We start from the raw sequence: 20512 nt of genomic DNA on the forward strand, positions 1-20512 counted from the left end.
CCCGGAAGAACCCCACTGGCGCGGCTTTCCAAAACTCCACGGCTGCTCATGAGGAGGAGGCATGCGCCGGGCGCTCTGGGGGCGGGGCCACGTGAGGAGGAAGAGGCGGGGCTTGCTCTACTGAGCGGCCCGGGTAGGACTGGTTCCCGGCAGGAGGCTGGTCTACAAGGAGAGGGGGAATCGAATTAAACCGGGATGGCCTTACATCAGATCTAGGGTGTCTAGGACCCAAGGTGCTGCACCCCGAGGGGACGTGGTCCCTTGCGAGCGAGGCCTTTAGGGCGCAGGAAGGTCGGGTTCCGAGTGGACGGGGTCGCGATGTGCAGGAGACGGCTATCTGAATGTTACTCGGCTCTTGTCCGCCTGGCAGCATGAGGCATCGCACCCTAACCTCCAGCCCGGCCCTCTGGGCCTCTATACCGTGTCCACGCTCTGAACTGCGTCTAGACCTGGTTTTAGCTTCTGGACAGTCCTTCCGGTGAGTATCTGCGCTTGGGGGGACCCTGCCCTGGGACGCTGACCCCTCAGAGCTGCCCACCAGGAATGCATAATAAATGATGGGAGTAAGAATGTTGGGAGTGATGGATGAGAGTGCACTCTGGAGTATAGCACTGGCGGTGAGCTTGTTACCTCCTCTATGAAGTAGATGTAGTGAGCTTGCAGGGCTGTGAGGACCATGCAGTAAAAATCAGAAGGAAAGCTGAGGATGTAGCTCAGTGATTAGAGCCCTTGCACAGGACTCTAGGTTCAATCCCCAGGGCCTTTTTTTTTTTTTTTTTTTTTTTTTTTTTTTTTTTTTTTTTATGAAAAACACACTACTTTTGCTTTATAACAAATAAGTCGGCTTTTGGGTGGGACATTTGTAAGACAGGAAGGACCTCACAGCACAAAATGGATAACTGAGCTCTGGTGCTCAGGTGGAGGGAGCAAAGCCCTGAACACTGGAGTGGCGTGCTGGCAGATCAAGTATGGACACTGACTCAGACCGAGGAGCGGCTCTTTTGTACTGTGTACCGAGAAGACAAGAGCCAGGTGGGCAAGCCCACCCTAGAGGAGCTGGACGCCTTACACAAGTACTTTCAGCTGGACGTCAGCCTGGCTCAGCTGTATAGCCAATGGGCTTCTGTAGATGCCCACTTCCAAAAGGTGGCTCAGAAATTCCAAGGTGAGTCCAAGGGGCAGGGATGGTGGTTTTTGTACATTGGTTAAGTTACAGCTCTGCGACTCAGTTTACCTTCTGTAGAATGGAGGTATCGGGCCAGCGAGATGGCTCAGCAGATAAAGGCGCTTGCCATGCAAGCCTGATGGCCTTATGTTTAATGCCCAGAACCCATAGTGGAAGGAGAACCAACTACCAAAAGTTGTCCTCTAACCTCCACGCAGGAGCCATGGCTCTCATGCCCACACTCACATATCCATGATAATAAATAAAATTTACTTAGTAAAGTGATCGGAAACAAGGTGAGATGGTCCTTCAGGTTCCTGCTTTGCAGAGGAGACTGCCAGACATTCTACAGGACACAGGGAAAAGTGACTGAGAGACTCTAGATCTGTGGGCTGAAGATGATGCCCCAACAATGCAGAGGAACTTTGGGTGACTGTCCAGGCAGCCAGCTGTCTCTGTCATTCTACATTTTTGGAAGTTGCTTAAAATGTACTTCCTGTTTTCTTAGGTAATATTATATCCTTCTGGGGTCTTTAATGTAGTTAAAGACTAGATAGTTATAATTTTCCTTGGTTATGATAAAAGATAAATTAGATATGAAACTTTAGACTCACAAATATAGGATAGATGACAAAATGTTTAATTTTGCCAAATACAAATAGACTAGATATTGTAACTAATTCTTGCTTGATAACTATTTGTTATATACAATTTTACTATATTAAAGCTAAAACCTTCAAAAAAAATAAAGTGATTGGACAAGTACTTAGTACATTGCTGTTGTTATTATATTAGTGATGATGATGATGATGATCACCACAGTTAAATAAAGATGTAGGGCCTAATCCTGGCTATGTGTCCTGGAGCAGGTGACATCATTCATTCTGTCATTATATTCAAAAGTGCATTTGCTCTTTGGGGCTATAGGAAGGAAAAAAATGGACACAGAGCCCTGCTCTTATGGTGATTGCATTGTGGATTTTTTCTCCGTGGAATGAGATGGCCACTCAGACCTCATAGGACGCCATGAGACAGCAGAGATCTAGCACTGGTTTCACTCCCTCATCCTCCTGGAGTCTCTGAATGTAGTATCTGATGTGGAGGGATTCGAGGAAGCCAATCCTAAAACAGGTGCGTCTGCTACCCCCTGCCTTTCTGACTTGTAGGTGTGAGACTGCTGAGACAAGACCCCACGGAATGCCTTTTCTCCTTCATCTGTTCCTCCAACAACAACATTGCTCGAATCACTACCATGGTAGAACGGCTATGCCAGGCCTTTGGACCTCGACTCATTCAGCTTGATGATGTCACTTATCATGGCTTCCCCAGCCTTCAGGCCCTGGCTGGTGAGTAGGTGGGTCCCCTTCAGCATTTGGATAGGAAGACTTTTTCAGTTCTCTCCAAGCTACCATCTCCTATCCCAAAACTTCCAACCATCCCAAACACTGTCTCCATCCAGAACCGCCATACTTTGTCTGTTCAGTCCCAGTTCCAACTCATCCTCAGATCTCATCCCTGAACTATCAGCAGTAGTTGGCTATTTGCCAGTATATTCAGTAGTACCTCATTAGAGAAACATCTGTACACAGTGTTCAGTAGTTTAGGGTTACAGGCATATGATCTGAGACATACTGTCTGGATCTGAATCCTAGCTCTGACACTTGAAAATGTTATGTAGCATGTGTGTGCTTCAGTCTTGAATCTGTGAAATGGAATATAATATTACATATTCTGTCAGAATCATGAGGCTTGAATAAAGGGAGATGCATCCAGCAGTGTTTGGCACACAGGAAATACGTGGAAAACTTAAGCTGTTGTCACTATGGTGAACCCAGCTCACTTGTCCTGTGAGGCAAGTACCTTGCTTAGCAGATATGAAGATTTAGCTAGGTGAAGTGCTTAGGGACTAAATAGCAAGGAGCCTGCCTTGGGAACTCTCTCAAACAGGGTGGGTTTTGATGCTAAGAAGGGTCTTAAGTCTCTGCTCTTGGCTTAACAATTGTAAGTCTTTGCCAGGAGGTGGTGGCACATGGCTTCAGTCCCAGAACTTGGGAGGCAGAGGTAGGTGGATCTCTGAGTTTGAGGCCAAACTGATCTACAGAGTGGGTTCTAGATAACCAGGGCTACACAGAGAATTCCTGTCTCAGAAAATAATAATCGTAATCATAAGTCTTCAAGGAATGCATTCACCTCTCCAAGCTTGGCTAAACTTATTTATAGGATGGAAATATCAGTTTCTATTTTGAAGGGTTTTGGAGTGAATAAACCGGTGGTGAGGCGTTGAAAAGGAATGGGTTTAAGAACGTAAGCACTGCTGTCTCCACCCGAGTGAGAGATCTTATCTCCATCGTGCCCTTTCTTTGTGTTGGAGGGGTGGGGAATCAATGGGTGAGTAGGTAGGTAGTGTTTACATGTATGGGTGCATGTGTATGAATGCATGTGTTCCTGGAAGTCAGAGATCGATGTCGGGTGTTTTCCTCAGTTGCTCTTAGTTGTTTCGTTTTGATTTAAAAAAAAGTTTATGTTGTATGTATGAGTGTTTTGCCTGCATGTATACATGTGTACAATGTGCACGTGCTGGTGCCCACAGAGGTCGGTAAAAAGTGTCAGATCCCCTAGAACTGGAGCTACTGGTGGTTGTGAAGCGGCATGTAGATGCTAAGAACTGAAGCTGGGTCCTCTGTAAGGGCACCAAGTGCTCTTAACTGCTGAGCCACCATCTCTCCAGCCTGCTTCACCCCTCTAAGCCCTCACTTCCTCTTCTGTCAAATGTACAGCATAGCGGTGCTGTCGTTAGGAGCCTTAAGTACGCATAATGTAGTTTGCCGTCAGTGTGTGACACACACAGCTCTTGCTCTTATTATCATTTCTTTATAAATTATCTTGTGAGTGTGTGTGAGTGCAAGTGCACATACACACATGAGATCAGAAAACAGCTTTGCAGAAGTCAGTTCCTTCTTTTGAGGCAATTCTCTGGTTTCTGTCATTGAGCTGCATATCCAAGCTGGCTGGCCTGTGAGCGTCCAACAGATTCTCCTGTCTCTGCCTCCCATCTCACCTTAAGAGTGCTGGGATCACAGATGTGAACCTCTCTCTCCGTCTGCCTTTTTATGTGGACCCTGAGGATGGGACTCAGGTCATCAGGCTTATGCAAAAGTACATTTGCGTGCCGGGCCATCTACCAATCTTCTGCGTCAGGTTTTTAGGCCATGGATGTGAGCGCTTCTTGAATAAAGCTAAAGAACTCAGTGGGGGGTCCTCCAGAGTAGGAGGCCTCCGCCCCTGCTTCAGAGCCCAACACAGGGGGCGCACCAAGAACATTTATGGGGACAGAGCTCAGGTCTTAACTGTTTCGTTTTCACATCCTACTGTCCACTGATTCCTAGAGGACAGTAAATAAGGAAGAGGTGCCTAGAGAAGCCTTGAGGTGGAGTACATTATACACTAGCCTGGGACAGGAACAAAGCAAGGATACCTCACTCCCCCCCCCTTTCCTGTCTATCCCCACAGGTCCAGAGGTAGAGGCTCACCTCAGAAAGCTGGGCCTGGGGTACCGGGCCCGCTATGTATGTGCCAGCGCCAAAGCCATCCTGGAAGAGCAAGGTGGGCTGGCTTGGCTGCAGCAACTTCGAGCAGCCCCTTATGAAGACGCCCACAAAGCCCTCTGCACCCTGCCCGGGGTGGGCACCAAGGTGAGAACCCAGAGAAGTAGGACATGCCCTCTTCACCACACTGAGAGTAGGAGAGGTAGAAACAAGGCAGACCCGAGTGTCCAGGGGAGCCCGACTCTTGGAGGAAGCACAGGAAGGACAAAGGAGTAGCAATGTTTTATTAGAAACAGAAGCAGAGAGTATAAAAGAGGTTGAACCTGAGCCGGGCGGTGATGGCGCACGCCTTTAATCCCAGCACTCGGGAGGCAGAACCAGGTGGATCTCTGTGAGTTCGAGGCCAGCCTGGGCTACAGAATGAGTTCCAGGACAGGGTCCAAAGCTACACAGAGAAAAACCAAAAAAAAGGGGCCGGGGGGGGGGGGGGTTGCACTTTGAATAAATTCTTAGAAAGGTCCTCTGTGTTGGTGCTTTTATGTACATTACTGTATGTATGCAGAAATTTCTGGAGGGAAGAACAGACAAGTTAATACTGGTTACTTTTGGGAAGACAAATGGAAAGATGTTTCTATTTTTCATTTTTTTTCTTTTCTTGAAATTACATGTGCTTACAGAATGTTTTGTTGATGTCAATAGGTTTCTCTAGAAGACAATTGGAATTTATAACTTGTCTTTATTCTTTATACTCCTCTCTTGCTTAAAATGAATTTTCAGGAACTAGATAGATGGTCCAGAAGTTAGGAGCACTTACTGCTCTTCCAGAGGGCCCAAGTTGGATTCCCAGCACCCACGTCAGGTGGCTTTCAATAACTACCTCTCACTCCAGTCCTAGGGGATCTGATACCCTCTTCTGGTCTCCATGGGCACCTGAACACACATGTCATACACACACACAAATAAAAATAAAAACAAATCTTTAAAAAATAAAATAAAATGAATTTTTGGAACTGGCCACCAAGCCTGACAACCTTAGTTCAATCCCTGAGATCCACATGGTGGAAGGAGAAACTTGACTCCCATAGTTGGCCTCTGACCTCCCTGGGACTCCTGCCCCATGAAGAGATAACTATGAACAATTTTTAAATTTTAAATGGATTCACTTAATTTTGAAATTTAAAAAAAAATTCTGTGTCTGCGTATTTTGCCTGTATGTATGTTTGTATACCACTTGCATGTATGGCTTGAGGAGGCCAGAAGAGGGCGTCAGATCTCCTGGAGTTACAGGTGGTTGTGAGCCACCCTGTGGGTGTTAGGAATTGAAATCGGGTCTTCTGAAAGAGCAACCAATGTTCTTAACTGCTGAACCATCTCTTCAACCCCACTGACTTAAAGAATTTTTAATGGAGCCAGGCAGTGGTGACATGTGCCTTTAATCCCAGGTTATCTGAGTTCAAGGCCAGCCTGGTCTACAGAGGGAGTCCCAGGACAGCCAGGGCTACACAGAGAAACCCTGTCTCAACAACAACAACAAAAAAGAAAGTAATGGGCTGGCATTAAATCTTGGCACTGCCTAATTTCTGCTGTATGATTTGGGCCAAGGCACCCTTCAAAGCCCCAGTTCTCTTCTTTTTTGTTTATTTGTTGAGACAGGGTTTCTCCATGTAGCCCTGGTTGTCCTGGAACTCCCTCTGTAGACCAGGTTGGAGAGATCCACCTGCCTCTGCCTCCTGAGTGCTGGGATTAAAGGGGTGTGCCGCTCCCACCACCTGGCTGAGCCCGTTTTCTTGTTTCTAAAGAGAGTATGGTCATGCCTTCTCCCCAGGTTATAGGAGAGTATGGCCTGCACAGGTGTTCACTTAGGAACACATCTTCTTGAAGCTATTTTTAGAAGTAATGGGTAATTACTGCATATTGACTGAAAATGCAGGACAGGGCTACCTTAGTGGAAAGAGGAAGCAGATGGCTTTGGATATGGGCCAGATCCTGCCATTCCTCCACAACAGTTCACTCTTTGTCAAAGGTGGCTGACTGCATCTGCTTAATGGCGCTTGACAAGCCCCAGGCTGTGCCTGTGGACGTCCACGTATGGCAGATCGCCCAGCGTGACTACGGCTGGCACCCTAACACATCCCAAGCTAAGGGCCCGAGCCCCTTGGCCAACAAAGAACTGGGTGAGGAGAGTGTGTGATGCTGGGTCATTGGGCTGAGGTTGGAGAATCTCTGCATTCTTGATCATCTCTCCCACACTCCCCATCTGAGGATGGAGGGCATGTGGGTCAATTAATGTAGCCTCCTCGCTTCTAACTTAGGAAACTTCTTCCGGAATCTGTGGGGACCTTATGCTGGCTGGGCCCAAGCAGTAAGTATACCTAGTTCAGACCCTAAAGGACTTCTCCCTCAGCCCTGCTTGAACCCTGGACTCTTCGACCACCTGTTCTCCTGACTCCCACTCCCACCCCCTCCCCAAGTATTCTCCATTGACCCCAGCCCTGACCTCACATCTGGTCCTCCCCATAGACTCATTAGGTCCCTTCCCATAGGTGCTGTTCAGTGCTGATCTGCGCCAATCGAACCAGGCTGGGAAGCCACCAGCAAAGCGCAGGAAGGTCTCTAAGAGGCCAGAAGGCTAGGCAGGACCCAGGAGACCAAAGCTGTCATTGGTATTTCCTTTGTGCTCCATTGTCTTCTCTGTCCCCACCGTCTCATGTCAAGAAGACTCACCACTCCTACCTCAGTCGGTTTTCACAGGAGGACGGGGGGGGGGGGGGGGGGGGGGGGGGGGGCTGTTTGAGAATACAGAGCTGTCTTGTTTTATCTTCCCTTTATTACAAGAAAGAACAATAAAATAGAAACATTTGTATGGAAAATGCAGTGAAGAGTGAGAGGGACGGGGTGAGGAGGGATGGGGTAAGAAACTCCCCAGTTCTGGGGTGAGGAGGAAGCAGGCTGCCCCCAACCCCGCCCATGAAAGAAACCCTGACTTCCTTGGTGTTCAGTCCATGGCCCTAGAGCTCGGGGGTGGTGCGGGGGGCAGTTCCGAGCCTGGCTCCACACAGCAGTCTCGGCAGCAACAGCCAGCGGCTGGCCCTGTGCAGAGAAAAGAGCAGAGGCGGCTGTGGAGCAGGCTCCAGCCAGCCTTACGTCTGTCTCTTCATGGACCACCTAGCCCCGGCCACATGGCCCCGGTTCTTACCTCCGGCGGTCGGCGTCAGCAGCTCCCCGTGGCTGGCCGTCTGCCCCTGCCCCTCCTGGCTGGTGCCCAGCTGCAGCCTCCTCATGTGCCGAACCACAGCCGTGGCATTGAAAGCTTGCTGTGAAGAGGAGGGGGCTGCTGAAGAGGGGCCTCGGGGGCCAGGGGTCGGCAGCGGGGGTCCTGCAGGGACTCCCCAAATCCTCCCCAGAAAACCGTAAGGCTTTACTAAGTTATGTTCAGTCTTACATACAAGCACATGTGTGAAACGTGTACAAAGGAATTCATACTCCCCTAACAAACACTTAGGTGTCAAGCACAGCTCTGAGTACATTGTACGGTTATTCATTTAATCCTCACACAATCCTGTAATGCAGCACTTTGGTTTCTCTTTTTAGATGGTCTTGCTATGTATCCTTGCCTCAGCCTCCAAAGTGCTGGGATTACAGGCGTGTGTGTGCTGCACACCAGGCCGACCAGCCCTGTTTGTTTGTTTGTTTGTTTGTTTGTGACAGGGTCTCACTATGAAGCACTGGCTGTCCTGGAACTCAGAGCGATCTGCCTGCCTCAGACTCCCAAGTGCTGAGATTAAAGGTGTTTGCCACTGTACCTGGCTCTGGAAAGCAATATTAATAGTTTTAATTTCTTTCATTTTTTTTTTAAAGATGGGTTCTCATGTAGCCCAGGCTATCCTCCAATTCTACCTCTATCTCCTGAGTCCTGGGGTTATAGGCATGTGCCACCTCCATGTCCAGTTTTATGTGATACTAATGATCCAACTAGGGTTTCATGCATGCTAGGCAATCACTCTGCCAACTGAGCTGTATACTCACCCACCCCTCCTTTTTGAGGCAAGGTTTCATGTTAGCCCAGGCAGGCTGACTGGGCTGACCTTGAATTCCCGATCCTCCTGCCTTACCCTCCCTAAGTGCTGGAATAATATTAATTTCAAAGGAGAAAACTGAAGTGCAGAAAGGTTAAGTAGTTTTCATATTTGTTTCTCTCATTTTATATTCAATTTACTCCCCTAGATGTCCTACGTGTCTCTCAAGTTGAGCATGTACAAAACTAAACCCTCTCAAGACATGTTTCTGCCCCTAGGATCATTATTGTGGTTATGGTACCACTGTCCACACTGTCCCCTACCAGAAGGTTGGGCCAGCCCTTAACATCTCACTCCCTCAGTATGCCTCCCATCTTTGTTTTCCTGGGAGTCTGCCTCCTGCTTTCTACCATCCTGTGTTCTTGTGGCTTCTGAGTCAAGCCCCGCTATCTGCTACGTCTCTGACATACCCTATTGGACCCCCAGGCTTCCCTCCTTGCCTTCTCTGCATCCTGAAAGCAGATCCTTTCTTCAGGACCAGTTCCTGCTCTCAGTCTCTCTGGGATTGTCCTCTACAACAGGTGGGTGCTCGACTGTAGCATCCGGGGATCTCAGTGGCCTTTACCAGCTTCTGTAGCCTGGCTCTGACCCTTAGTTCCCTTATTCTTCCAGCCCCTCTAGTCCAGCAGGCTAACACTTGGCCACACTCTCTTACCCTGGCCTCTTTGCACCCCTGTTCGTCTGCCTCAGGCATATCCTCTATGCCTGGTTAATTACTAGTGAACCGACAGATCTATGGCCACCTTTCTGACCCTTCTTGGGTCCCATGGGCTGCATCATTAAATCCTGCAGAGTAGACTGTCCCTCCAGAGATGGAGCTCAGAGACCCTCTCTGGACTTTAGAGGTCAAGTGGCCTTTGTTGAGTGAACATAGGAGATTGTTTAGAAAACCTCCCTGGGCAGGTCCTGCATGCACCTGGTACTGGGTGTTGTGCAAGTTGAGTCTGGGGAGGACCAAGGATTAGGAGTGTATGCTGACCTTCCACTTGCTCTTGGCAAAGTTCTTCTTGATCTGCTCGCTCACTGACTGGTGGATATTCTTATCCAGAGCTGTATCTCCTGCAATCCTAGGATGGGGGTATATGCAGGTTTGTCTGTGAGGCTGGAGGCAGACCTGGGGTCCCCAAGGCCCACCCTAACATGTCGTTTGGAGTGGGAGCTCTCACCACGGGTGCTGCAAGGCCTGCTCACAGGTGAACCTCTTCTCCGGGTCCTTCTCCATCAAGTGCCGTATGAAATCTTTGGCTGAAGCCCCAAGACAAAAGCAAAGATACAGCATGATCATGCCTGTGGACACCCCCAAAACAGTGCTCCCTCAGATCTCACCCGGCAACAAGACAGCGAGGCCTAGTCTGCTTATGCACCACCCCCCACACCCCAACCTTCTAGCTCCCTCTTTCTTAATAACATATTTACAGAAGAATCCACTCAGTGCACTCACTAGTGTGTAAACCACTGTGCAGCCATCATAAGCTAGGCCCTAACGGGACATGAAATGGGAGATGGAAATACTTAATGCTGTTTAAGCCTCAGGGAAGTCAGCCTTAGGGGAGGTATTTTTGTGAATACTGGGTTTGAAGACCGTGCATGCCTACAGATCTGTCAGATTAGAGGCCAAGCAGAGGGAACCTAAGGTGCAACATGACATCAGCTTCTAGTCTGGAGCTGGGAGATGGAACAAAGACAGACAGTGGAGACACCCAAGCAGATGAAGAAGGCCCCTGAGCCCAGACAATAAGGCAAAAGACCCAAATACCAGAGTCAGAGATGTCGTCCCAGTAAGGAGAGTCAAACTCGTACTCGGCCTTCAAAATCTGTTCAAAGAGTTTGGCGTCATTTTCATCGTAGAAGGGCGGGTAGCCACAGAGCCTGGGCAGAGGAAGAAACCACCCAGTTTGAATGCACTCACTGGCTTGGCGATGGCGCATGGGGGCGGTGCCAAGAGCCATACGGAACCTGCAGGAAGTTCTCTTCCTTGCCTTGCTCACTTCCATCTGGCAGTCTGGCCTTCTGGCCTTTGAACCTACTGTCCTAAACTCCTCTGTGTTTGACATTCTACCCACACCTAAATTGTCTGGATCCTTTACGTCATTCAAAAGCCAATCAGATGTTACCTCCACAGAGAGCCCTTGGCCATCTGAAATGACATCTCTCCCTACTCTGCTTGATTTTTCTTCGCTGATTCTTACCAGGTGACACTGTTTTATAGATTTGCTTGCTCACTGATTCTATGTGTCAACTCTTCAGGGCAGGCACTTGGTTTGGTTTGGTTTCTGCTAAATCCTCGGTGTTTCCCACAGTATTGGAAACATGGCACCTCTTGAATGAAGCCTGTTAGGTTGTTGTTTTGTTTGTGTGTTTGTATATGGGTATTTGGCCTGCATATAAGTCTATTCACCATGTGTATGTACCCACAGAGACAAAAGAAGGCACCAGATCCCCTGGAACTGGAGTTACAGATGGTTGTGAGTCACCATGTGGGGAATTGAACCTGGGTCCTCTGGAAAAGCAGCAAGTCTCTTAGCCACTGAGCCATCTCTCCATACCCCTGCCTGTTAGTGTTTAGCTGGTAGATATAACTGTATAGAAAGAGGGGATAAAGCAGGGAAGGCAACTCTGTAGTCACGGGCCACCTTGACCATGCCCCCACTTACAGGATATAGGCAATGACCCCTATGGACCAGCAGTCCACGGCCTTGCTGTAGGGCTTCTGGGCCAGGACCTCGGGGGCTGTGGAGGGAAAGGGACATGGTGGTGACAAATGTCTGTCCTGCAGCTCCTGGCTCCTTCCTCATCCCAAGCCCCAACCTAGGGCCCTCCGCACCCACGTATCCTGGAGTCCCACAGGCTGTGGAGAGCACACTGCCTGGGTCCTCCATCTTGGAGAGGCCAAAGTCGGAGATCATGATTTTGGAGTCTTCATCCAGGCTGTAGTACAGCAGGTTCTCTGGCTTGGAAGGTAGGAAAGAGGAGAAGGGGCAGTCAGAGGTAGCCAGAGGCCAGCAGCCCTGTCTACCTCTCCAAAATCCATTGTGTCTAGCTAGCTAAATCCATCAGAAGCTAGCTAGGGGGCACAGTTTTGCATGCCTGCTGCCCCAACACCCACCCGGGAGGTAAAAGCAGAAGGATCAAGAGTTCAGTATGTCCTCGGCTACTGCTGAGTGCAAAGACAGCCTGACATAGAACAAGTGGCAGACGCCTGAATCCTGGCTAATCCAGGTCAGAATGGAAGGTCCAAGGCTTGCCTTGACAACAGGCAGTTCAAGGTCAGCCTGGGCAGTTTAGAACCTGCCTCCAAATCAAAAGTGAAAAGAAGAAAGGGTCATGGAATATGTGTAAGGGGAAGGCAGAAGGGAGACTAACTGAGGAAGGAAGCGGGGGAGGAGGACATGGGAGAGGAAAGTCCAGTGACCCCTGTGCATGAAGCTACCATGATGAGACCCGCTGCTTTGTGTGCTCACCTAAAACACTGGTAGCAAAGGAAAGCCAAGGGGTAGACGAAAGAGGCTTTTAAGGGGAGGGGCAGTTGGGCATGTAGGTAGAACGCTTGCCTGGCATCATACATAAGGCCCCAGGCAAATAAGCAGTGCCACAAAAACAAAAACAAAGCCGAAGGAAATTCTCTAGAAGGCCACAGGTTTTAAAAAGGATTGCAGGAGGATTTTCCTAGACCTCAGAAGCCTTACAGAAATCCACAGTACTGCAAAAATTTTACTTTTTTGCCTCCTATACTGGACCTTAGTAAGTACCTAACTGATTTTAACCGTACCATGTAACCAGCCTGACCAGTCTGAACAAGCCCACTTTACAGATGAGGAAACTAATGCCTTTAGAGGCAGTGATTGACCCAACAGCCAGTTAGGGCATGGCTAGACTTCAGTCTGTTGTGTCCCAGAGCCTCCATTCTGGACTGGAGGGTATTTTTTTTTTCTTCTCTTTTCTTTTCTTTTTTTTTTTTTAGTTGTTTTTTTGTTTTGTTTGTTTTCTCTTTTTTGAGACAGGTTTTTCTCTGTGTAGCCCTGGCTATCCTGGAACTCACTCTGTAGCCCAGGCTGGCTTCAAACTCAGATCCGCCTGCCTCTGCCTCCCAAGTGCTGGGGTTAAAGGCGTGCGCCACCACACTTGGCTTGGCCTGGAGTGTATTTCAGTGTAAGCCCCTATCCATTTCTCTGAAGCTCTGCTGTCCCACGTGTTCTCTACAAAGAGCAAGTAGGATGTTCCATTATCAGAAAAGGACGTGCATGTTAAAATAACAGCCCAGCCTATTTATTTTGTCCTGTCTAATCTGGAATAAGAGGAGCTGCTTTAGTGGGTCGGGTCACAAGAAGTTCATTTTGCAAATGGGAAGCTGAGGCTCCAGTGAAGGGCTGAGAGATGCCCAAGGACAGACAAGGCAGGATTGTCAGCCCCCCCCCCCCCCAGTGCAATATTTACTAGGTCCCTCCATTCTCACCTTGAGATCCCGGTGCACAATGCCCAGGTCGTGAAGGTACTTGACAGCATCCAGCACCTGGAAGATGAGGCGGCTGGCATCCCGTTCTGTGTAGAATCCTTTCTCCACAATGCGGTCAAATAGCTCCCCACCTGAAACCCTGCAGCAAGGGACGGGAAAGTCTGGCCCAGGGGGTAGAACATCAGGGAGAGGAGTAAGGATGGGCAGACAGGCCACTCACAGCTGCATGATGAGGTAGAGGTGGCCCCCACTCTCATAGATGTCATCCAGGGCTACAATGTTGGGGTGCTTAATCCTAGAAGGGAAAATGAGGTGGTTCAGAGCTCAGGATGGCTCGCCCACTCTCCATCACCGGCATCCAGGGCAGGACACCAAGGTTCTGGAACCCACTGGGAAAAAGCTGATGCTAGAAGGTAAGAACGGAAGAGCCAGTGCTGAGCTCTGGTGTCAAACAGATCTGGGCCCAGATGCTGCCTCTGCTTAGACACATCCGGGTCTAGGTCCTGATTCTGCCCAGACAGACCCACACCCAGATCCTGCCTCTGCCACATGCTGCTTGGGAGCTAGTATTTTTCACTTTGCAACTCTGATGGGAATGTGACTTCTAAGTTTCCCGTGTCTACTACCTTGCCAGCCTCCCCTACCCAGAGGTCACCTCCTCAAGTATAGAGAAGGTCTGGTTCAGCTCTATTCTGGCACCAGGTACAGAGCAATTGCTTGTAACAGTATTGAATGGAATGTCACCTCTCTGAGCCTGAGTGTCTTCTTCTATAAAAGACAAGTAACAGGCCTTCAAAACGTCACGTGAAGATCACATGACATAAGGCAAGCAGGGTGCCTGGCACAGCACCTGCATACAGTCACTACCCCACAAATGAACCAATGGTGATTGATCTTGGCGGGGAGGAAGACCTGGCTGTCCCACAGACTTGCTGTGTGACCTTGGGCAATTCTCTTGCCCTTGCTGACCTCACTATCCCACCCACCCCAGTAAGGGAAATGAAATGACCATCTCCTCTGTCCAGATAGGAAATGGGAGGCACTGGTAGCAAATGCTTGCCATATGCTTTGCAGCATGAGCAGGTTTCCTGTCAGCATGAACATACCAGTTGGTTGCTAATTTAATCAGGAGGTCAGCAAATAGTCTGCTTTACTTTATGGGAGATGCTTAGGTGGGTAGAAAGCTATGTGGGTGGTTGATCTTGTGGCCCCATGAACAGATGCACCCAATAAAAACGAGCCCTAGCATCTCAGTCTCATCTGGGAGGTTAGCTCTGTGCCAGTCACTCCCTGCCAGAGGTCCCTGTGAGGAGCAGAAGTCAAAGGCTTTCTAAAACAGGAACAAAGAGGGTGGTCAATGCAGGGCCCACCCACCTGTGCAAGACGGCGATCTCGTTCTCCATGCTGCCCTCTTTGCCCTCCAGGGCCTTCTTGGCAATGCATTTGATGGCCACCAGCTTCTGAGTCCTCTTGTCCTCTGCCAGGATGACCTCTGAGAAGGCACCCCTGTGAGATAGAGGTTTGCAAGGTGAGGAGCTAGAATCCCGCTTCCCTTGCTCTCTCCTCCATCCCCTGTAGCCCACATGACCACCTATGTCATTCAGCACTCAGCTACCCCATGTCTCCAGACCTGGTCAGTTGGATGGTCTGTCCCTGCTCAATGACTGGTCACACACATGCCAGTTTCCTGGCACTGTGAATGAGGTACTCTCCTAGCAAGCTGGTGGGATGTAAACCTGGAGTAGATGACAGGTATCTTTGTCAGTGCTTGGGGAGACCCTGCTTGACACTGAAGCCAACCAGAGGAAGCCAGGCTGGGGAAATAGACAATTTTCTGATAACATGTGAGCCAACTGGGCCTGAACTCTACCCCTGTGATATTTAATTGTGTGTGTGATTGGTTGATTCTTTCTCTGTTAAGTCAGTTTGAATTGTGGGTAATTTGATGCCCTTTAGAACCTCAGAATCAGACCATTACCTGAGAATGTTTTGAAATGCAGAATCTCAGGTCTTACCTACCCCAGACTTCCTAAATCAAATGCTGCATTTTAACTAGGTCCATGGGTGATCTGTATGTTCAGTGAGTTTAAGAGGCAGTGGTTTATCCCAGACTCATAGCAACAGATACATCCATTCACATACTGGCACTCACTGATCAAGGAGGATTTGCTAGGGTATTATTTCTGTATCTGTTTGCTTTCCCTAGGAGAATAAGAAGTCCTAAGTCAAACTCGTCCCTCATGGTAGCATTCCAGTCATTGAGGACAACTAGTGACTGATCACAACATTGGTCTCCACTCTTGGCTCTCCAATTTGCCCCACACTATGGCTAGTCTTTTTTTTTTTTTTTTTTTTTCAGATTTATTTACTTTGTGTATAAGGGTTTTGCCTACATGTATGTCTGTACCACATGCATACCTGGTGCTCCACAAGGGTCAGAAGAGGGCATCAGAACCCCTGGATCTGGAGTTCCAGATGTGTGTGAACTACCATCAGTTCTGAGAACTGAACCCAGTCGTCTGCAAGAGCAGCTAGTGTTCTTAACTGCCGAGCCATCTCTCCAGCACCTGTGGCCAATCTTAAATGCCTTCCTCTGTCCTGAGACATGACCTCCTTAGCCTGTTCTCAAGATTTTGCATTCTCTGTCCCTTTCCATCTCTGGCTGCCTCAACTCCTCCCAGCCCTATGAGCTCCAGCAGACTCTGCCTCCTCCTAAGGCAGCCTGGCCTCTGAGCCTTTGCATGCACTCTTCCCCCTGCCCTGAATTACCTTCCTGCTTTCTGACAAGCACAAGCCTGTCCATCTTATATGTCAGCCCCCAGAGCTCATGTCTCCTTCAGGGAGTGTTGTCCGGCCAGAAGAGACTACTTGGCTTCTACAACCTCAGAAAGATCAAAATACACGTCTACCTGTCATTTTGTGTCTGTCTGTCTCTCTGTCTCTCTAGGACCAACTTGTAAAGGGAAGAAACCTGGTTTGAGTTAAATTTGGATTTCGACTCTCAAGAACAGCCATGCCCAGCCTCAGTTTCCAAACCTAAGTCAGAAGAGCTGCTCTTGGCAGCAAGGTAGATAAACGGCCCTTTCATTCTCCTGTACTCTTCTCGTCATAAGGAATCTTGGCTGTACAAGAGAGGCCCCATCTTAACCACTGTTAGCCAAAAACAAAAAGCTGGACCAGTCTACACCGTTTCCTACTGACTACAGCCCTGGTCTGTAGGAAAAGGGAAGTACTGGTCAACTGACCAGAGGAAGCACCACCCCAGACTCAGCCTCTCCAGCCATCCGGCCCAAGAGTGAAGCCCTCCTGGGCGGTGGTAGCACACGCCTTTAATCCCAGCACTCAGGAGGCAGAGGCAGGCGGATCTCTGTGAGTTCGAGGCCAGCCTGGTCTACAAAGTGAGTTCCAGGAAAGGCACAAAACTACACAGAGAAACCCTGTCTCGAAACACCCCCCCCCAAAAAAAAAGAGTGAACCCCTTCCTAATTCTGTCCCCAGCTCAGACATGGCTCTCCCACTCCACCCCCAGCCTGAGACTCACGTGCCCAGAACATCTCGGAAGTCATAGATATCCCTAATGTCTTCTGCCTGCTTCCACCTGGGGCCTTCCACTGCCCCTGGCATGGCCCACTGCCCTCCAGCCACAGCCAGGGCTCCTGGAAGGGAAACGGAGGGAGAGATTCAGAGGGCTAACCTCCCTGAGAATCTATGGCATGTCCCGTTCCTATTCAGCCAGCACGAGTTCATTCATCCCTTGATCTGCTGCTGCTCATTGACGCAGTCGTTCAGCCTTCACTAGTCATTTGTTCATTCAACATTTGTTCCAGAATTCTTATGCCTAGAGAAACAATCATTCATTCCCGCTGGCAGCAAACTTCTCGGTGTTCGTGCATTCCTTCACTTCTTCATTCTCCGGTTTGCCCCAGTCTTTCTCTGAATCCTAACACCCAAGGAAACCCTCCCCTCGAGGGAGATAGCAGATAAGACCACAGAGCAGCTAGAAGCAGCACCCTGGAGGAACCCTCTGCCCAGAGCAGTGATGCCCCAGTCTCATCCTGGGAAGGGCTGGGGTGTCTCCTCTCCCTCCTCCTTGCCACCCTAGCCTCTTGGAAATCAGGTTTCCGGCAGCCTGGGCTTCCAGCAATATCTCAGCCACGTTTTTAAATAGCTCTTTCTCACTGTTACCAAGGCAACATCAGCCACAGCTGGAACTCCCCAGGCCTAGCCCTCCTGACTCCTGTCTGTGTCCCAGCAGCCTGAAAACTGGTCCCACCCATCCCCTCCTGGGCTGACCTTATGTATCTTGGACCTTTCCCTAGACTTCTCTGTCTCATCCTACAAGAGAGGGTGGGTTCTCTCCCCATGTATCAGTGGAAACTAGGAAACTGAGGTTGGAGAGATGGATAGGGTGAGACCAGAGTTGCCCAAGAGACACCCAGCCATGGTCCCAGCTAAGCTTGCTGACAGCAAAGGCTGTCTTCTGTTGGTCCAGTAGAAAACTAGACTGGGGATTATTCAGAAAGCAAACTCTCAACATCCCAGAATCACAGAGAGTGTGGCCAAATAGAGCCCCCCCATCCCCCCATAGTCCTGGGAAGATGCCCTCCTTCTGTTTCCTCTGGGAAAGACGAAGGGAAGGCACCCTGGCCAGAACTGTCCACTCCTTGAATGGGACCTCGTTCCCGGAGCGTTGGCCAGCCAGCCACCCCAGGACCAAAGGCTTCTAGGAAAGGAGCCAATGCTGAATTCAAGAAGTAAAGTGGAACTCATCTGAGGCCAACACTAATGACTCTCACAGTTCCACACGCTGCAGCAGACACTGCACATCAGGACTGACATGAATCTTGAGCCCAAACACCTGCCTTCTAGACCCAGCACACTACACACCATGGCGCCCGATTAGATGCATACACCCAGGCATCAACATACGTGTTCATATATACGGTCCCCAGGCCCCCTCATGCTCTCACATACCTGTTCGTCCAAACACCCCTCACCCAGACCCCTTACACTCCAATACTGATTCCATGTACCCATGAACAAGGTGGCATCCATTCCCACATACCAGACTTGGCAACTTCAATCCTATCTGCACCCTCCAGCCCCTCTGCCCAGTGCCCTACACAGCAAACCAAGCCTTAACTCTCTACCTAACTCTTAATACCTTTAGATCAGAACCAAACCTCCCCCAATTCTGACTTAACTACCTACTCTGCAAGCCAGACATCAGTGTGTGTGTGTGTGTGTGTGTGTATCCTTGAACACCATATGCAACAAAAAAACGAATTCCCAGACACCCTTACACAACTGAAGCACATGCCTGCTTCAGGGAACCCCTCACATACCCTCCCCCATCTCCACTTCCAAATGCCTACGCCCTTCCAGTCCGGCCTAGCGCTCGGACAGAGGCGCACACAGACCCCCTCCCCACCCTGTTCTGACACCCAGGCAGTGTCCCTGGAGGTCACCTAGCACCTGATGGGCCTGGGTCGGAGGTGGGAGAGAAAGGCCCAACCCTATTCAGTCCAGGATCCAGGCGCCCCTCCCACCCTCGGGCGTCAGTACCCTGTGGCTGGGGCTCCCAGCGGCACAGAGCAGGGCAGACCCCAGCTGTACCTGCGGCTGCCCCGCGTCGGGGCTGGCTGCGAGGGCCGGGGTGGCTGGTGCGGAGCTCCCGCCGCGTCTGTGCCTGGTCAGCCGGCCTGCTCAGTCGCTGGCGCTTGGCTAGCGCTCGGCTCTCTCCGCCCGCCTGCGGCTCTGATGTCAATGGAGGAGGAGCCTGAGGCAGAGGACTGGGAGTCGAGGGGACGCGCGCTGCGCTCTCGGACTGGAGAAGGGCCCCAGTGGTTCTACGACAGCCTTTGCAAAATGCTTCCTTGCCCTTTGTCTTCAGCAGGACGCTTGTCAGCGGAGACAAGTGAGGGCCAGAAATGTCTCGAAATCAGCAGTTGGTCAGTGGCAGATGGTATTCGAACCGACATTTATGAGATGCCAGGGGCTGGCCAGTTTGAGCCTGGAGTTGCTTTCAGAACCGTTCTGGGACCTCCCTTAGGGTTCTTGGGCTTCTGTCCCCTCTGTCCCCACCCTGTAGTGGTAGAAGGGAGCTGGGCCCTTGGAAAGTTCAGAAGACTAGTAAGGGGCTGGTAAAATGTAGAGCCGCAATATCCCATTTGATAGGCAGGTAAACTGAAGCTCCGAGTCAGTGGAAACAGAGCTAAGGCTCTGATGCCGCACACTTGCGGGTACTGCTCAAAAGGACTAGGGAAGAGAGGTGGGAAGGGGGAGGTGGAGTTAAATCTGGATCCTTAGGGAAGCAGGCCAAAGAGGACCACAGTGCCATGTGACAGACCCGTGGCTGGGAGCCAGGATGGGGAGGGTGGAGCAGATCTGCTCCTGGGGCTGCAGGCTCCAGGCCAAGGGACCTGACCCGGCTTGGTTTAAGCCAGGCTCTTTGGAAATAAATTGAGGCCAGGCTAGAAGGGGAAGCAGCTGGCAGGTATTAGTCTGCCCTGGAGCCAGGCAAAGGAGGCACTGGCTCCCAACCTGACCTACCTAGCACAGCCCTCACTCCTGGATTCAACCTTTCTTTCTCCCAGTTTGGCGTTGTCCTCTGTCCTGGATTAGTCAAGCCTGGGAAGATTGCTAGAAGGGTTTTGGAGTCTGACCACCCTTACCATGCTCTACCTTTTGGAGCCTCAGTTTTTTCTCTGAGATATGGGATTATTGACGACTGACTCGGGTTCTCCAAAGCTCTGAGTAATGGGTGTGCAGTACATAGGGCACTGTAGTTCAAAACAAGCTGGGTATGGTGGCTCACACAATCAGAGGCAGAGATAGGTATGTGTATTGTCATATGTTTTAAGCAAGCTGTCAAGATTCTCCTATAAGGCAGGAAGGGAGGAAGGGAGGAAGGGAGGAAGGGAGGAAGGAAGGGAGAAAGGAAGGAAGGAAGGAAGGAAGGAAGGAAGGAAGGAAGGAAGGAAGGAAGGAAGGAAGGAAGAGACAAAACAAGAGGATGTGTAAGCTGCTCAGACACAGGACCACAATCCCCAGGTTGTGTCCTCCTGTAATCCCAGAACTGGGGAAACATGCTGGAGCATGCTACCAGTCTAGCTCCAGGTTCAGGGGGCAGCTGTGTCAAGGGGATGAGGCAGGGAGTGATGGATCAAGACACTTGCCATCCTCCTCTGGCATTTCATGGACTTGCACACTCACATACACAAATACACACACAAAACAATGAGAACAATATTCAGTACAAACCAGCCCTTGA

General features: G+C 50.1%; 2 protein-coding genes across 4 annotated transcripts; one reads left to right on the forward strand and one right to left on the reverse strand.

Moving 5' to 3' along the window:
• Positions 1–56: 56 nt before the first annotated feature.
• On the forward strand, positions 57–7466 carry Ogg1 (8-oxoguanine DNA glycosylase). Of its 3 annotated transcripts, none has more exons than XR_001576926.3 (7): positions 77–478; positions 918–1165; positions 2332–2511; positions 4676–4857; positions 6734–6884; positions 7003–7072; positions 7254–7353. XR_001576926.3 is itself a non-coding variant. In XM_006997813.4 (7 exons), exons 1-7 carry the CDS (start codon positions 342–344, stop codon positions 7341–7343), a joined length of 1038 nt encoding a protein of 345 aa, XP_006997875.1. In that variant the 5' UTR covers positions 80–341; the 3' UTR covers positions 7344–7466. The 3 variants fall into 3 exon arrangements, 2 of the variants coding, with proteins under 2 accessions (XP_015846279.1, XP_006997875.1); XM_006997813.4 differs by having other exon boundaries at positions 80–478; positions 7023–7072; positions 7254–7466; XM_015990793.3 differs by lacking the exons at positions 6734–6884; positions 7003–7072; positions 7254–7353 and having other exon boundaries at positions 57–478; positions 2332–2519; positions 4676–4808.
• Positions 7467–7519: 53 nt separating this feature from the next.
• Positions 7520–19008, reverse strand: Camk1 (calcium/calmodulin dependent protein kinase I). Its single transcript, XM_006997812.4, has 12 exons — positions 18856–19008; positions 16781–16895; positions 14614–14745; positions 13460–13534; positions 13240–13378; positions 11611–11737; positions 11441–11516; positions 10543–10655; positions 9953–10031; positions 9766–9853; positions 7907–8024; positions 7520–7800 (listed from the first exon to the last, which is right to left on the reverse strand). Exons 2-12 carry the CDS (start codon positions 16861–16863, stop codon positions 7706–7708), a joined length of 1125 nt encoding a protein of 374 aa, XP_006997874.1. The 5' UTR covers positions 16864–16895; positions 18856–19008; the 3' UTR covers positions 7520–7705.
• Positions 19009–20512: the final 1504 nt, after the last annotated feature.

Source organism: Peromyscus maniculatus, chromosome 3, assembly GCF_049852395.1.
Source record: "Peromyscus maniculatus bairdii isolate BWxNUB_F1_BW_parent chromosome 3, HU_Pman_BW_mat_3.1, whole genome shotgun sequence".
Classification (NCBI taxonomy): Eukaryota; Metazoa; Chordata; class Mammalia; order Rodentia; family Cricetidae; genus Peromyscus; species Peromyscus maniculatus.

Coding starts and splice junctions, on each gene's coding strand:
- Camk1 (XM_006997812.4), bottom strand. CDS start 16,863: ATGCCAGGGGCAGTGGAAGGCCCCAGGTGGAAGCAGGCAGAAGACATT. Junction 11,738..13,239: donor TTGTGCACCGGGATCTCAAG/GTGAGAATGGAG, acceptor CTACCTTCCAAG/CCAGAGAACCTGCTGTACTA. Junction 11,517..11,610: donor TGGGACTCCAGGATACGTGG/GTGCGGAGGGCC, acceptor TTCCCTCCACAG/CCCCCGAGGTCCTGGCCCAG.
- Ogg1 (XM_006997813.4), top strand. CDS start 342: ATGTTACTCGGCTCTTGTCCGCCTGGCAGCATGAGGCATCGCACCCTA. Junction 4,858..6,733: donor TGCCCGGGGTGGGCACCAAG/GTGAGAACCCAG, acceptor TCTTTGTCAAAG/GTGGCTGACTGCATCTGCTT. Junction 7,073..7,253: donor ATGCTGGCTGGGCCCAAGCA/GTAAGTATACCT, acceptor CCCTTCCCATAG/GTGCTGTTCAGTGCTGATCT.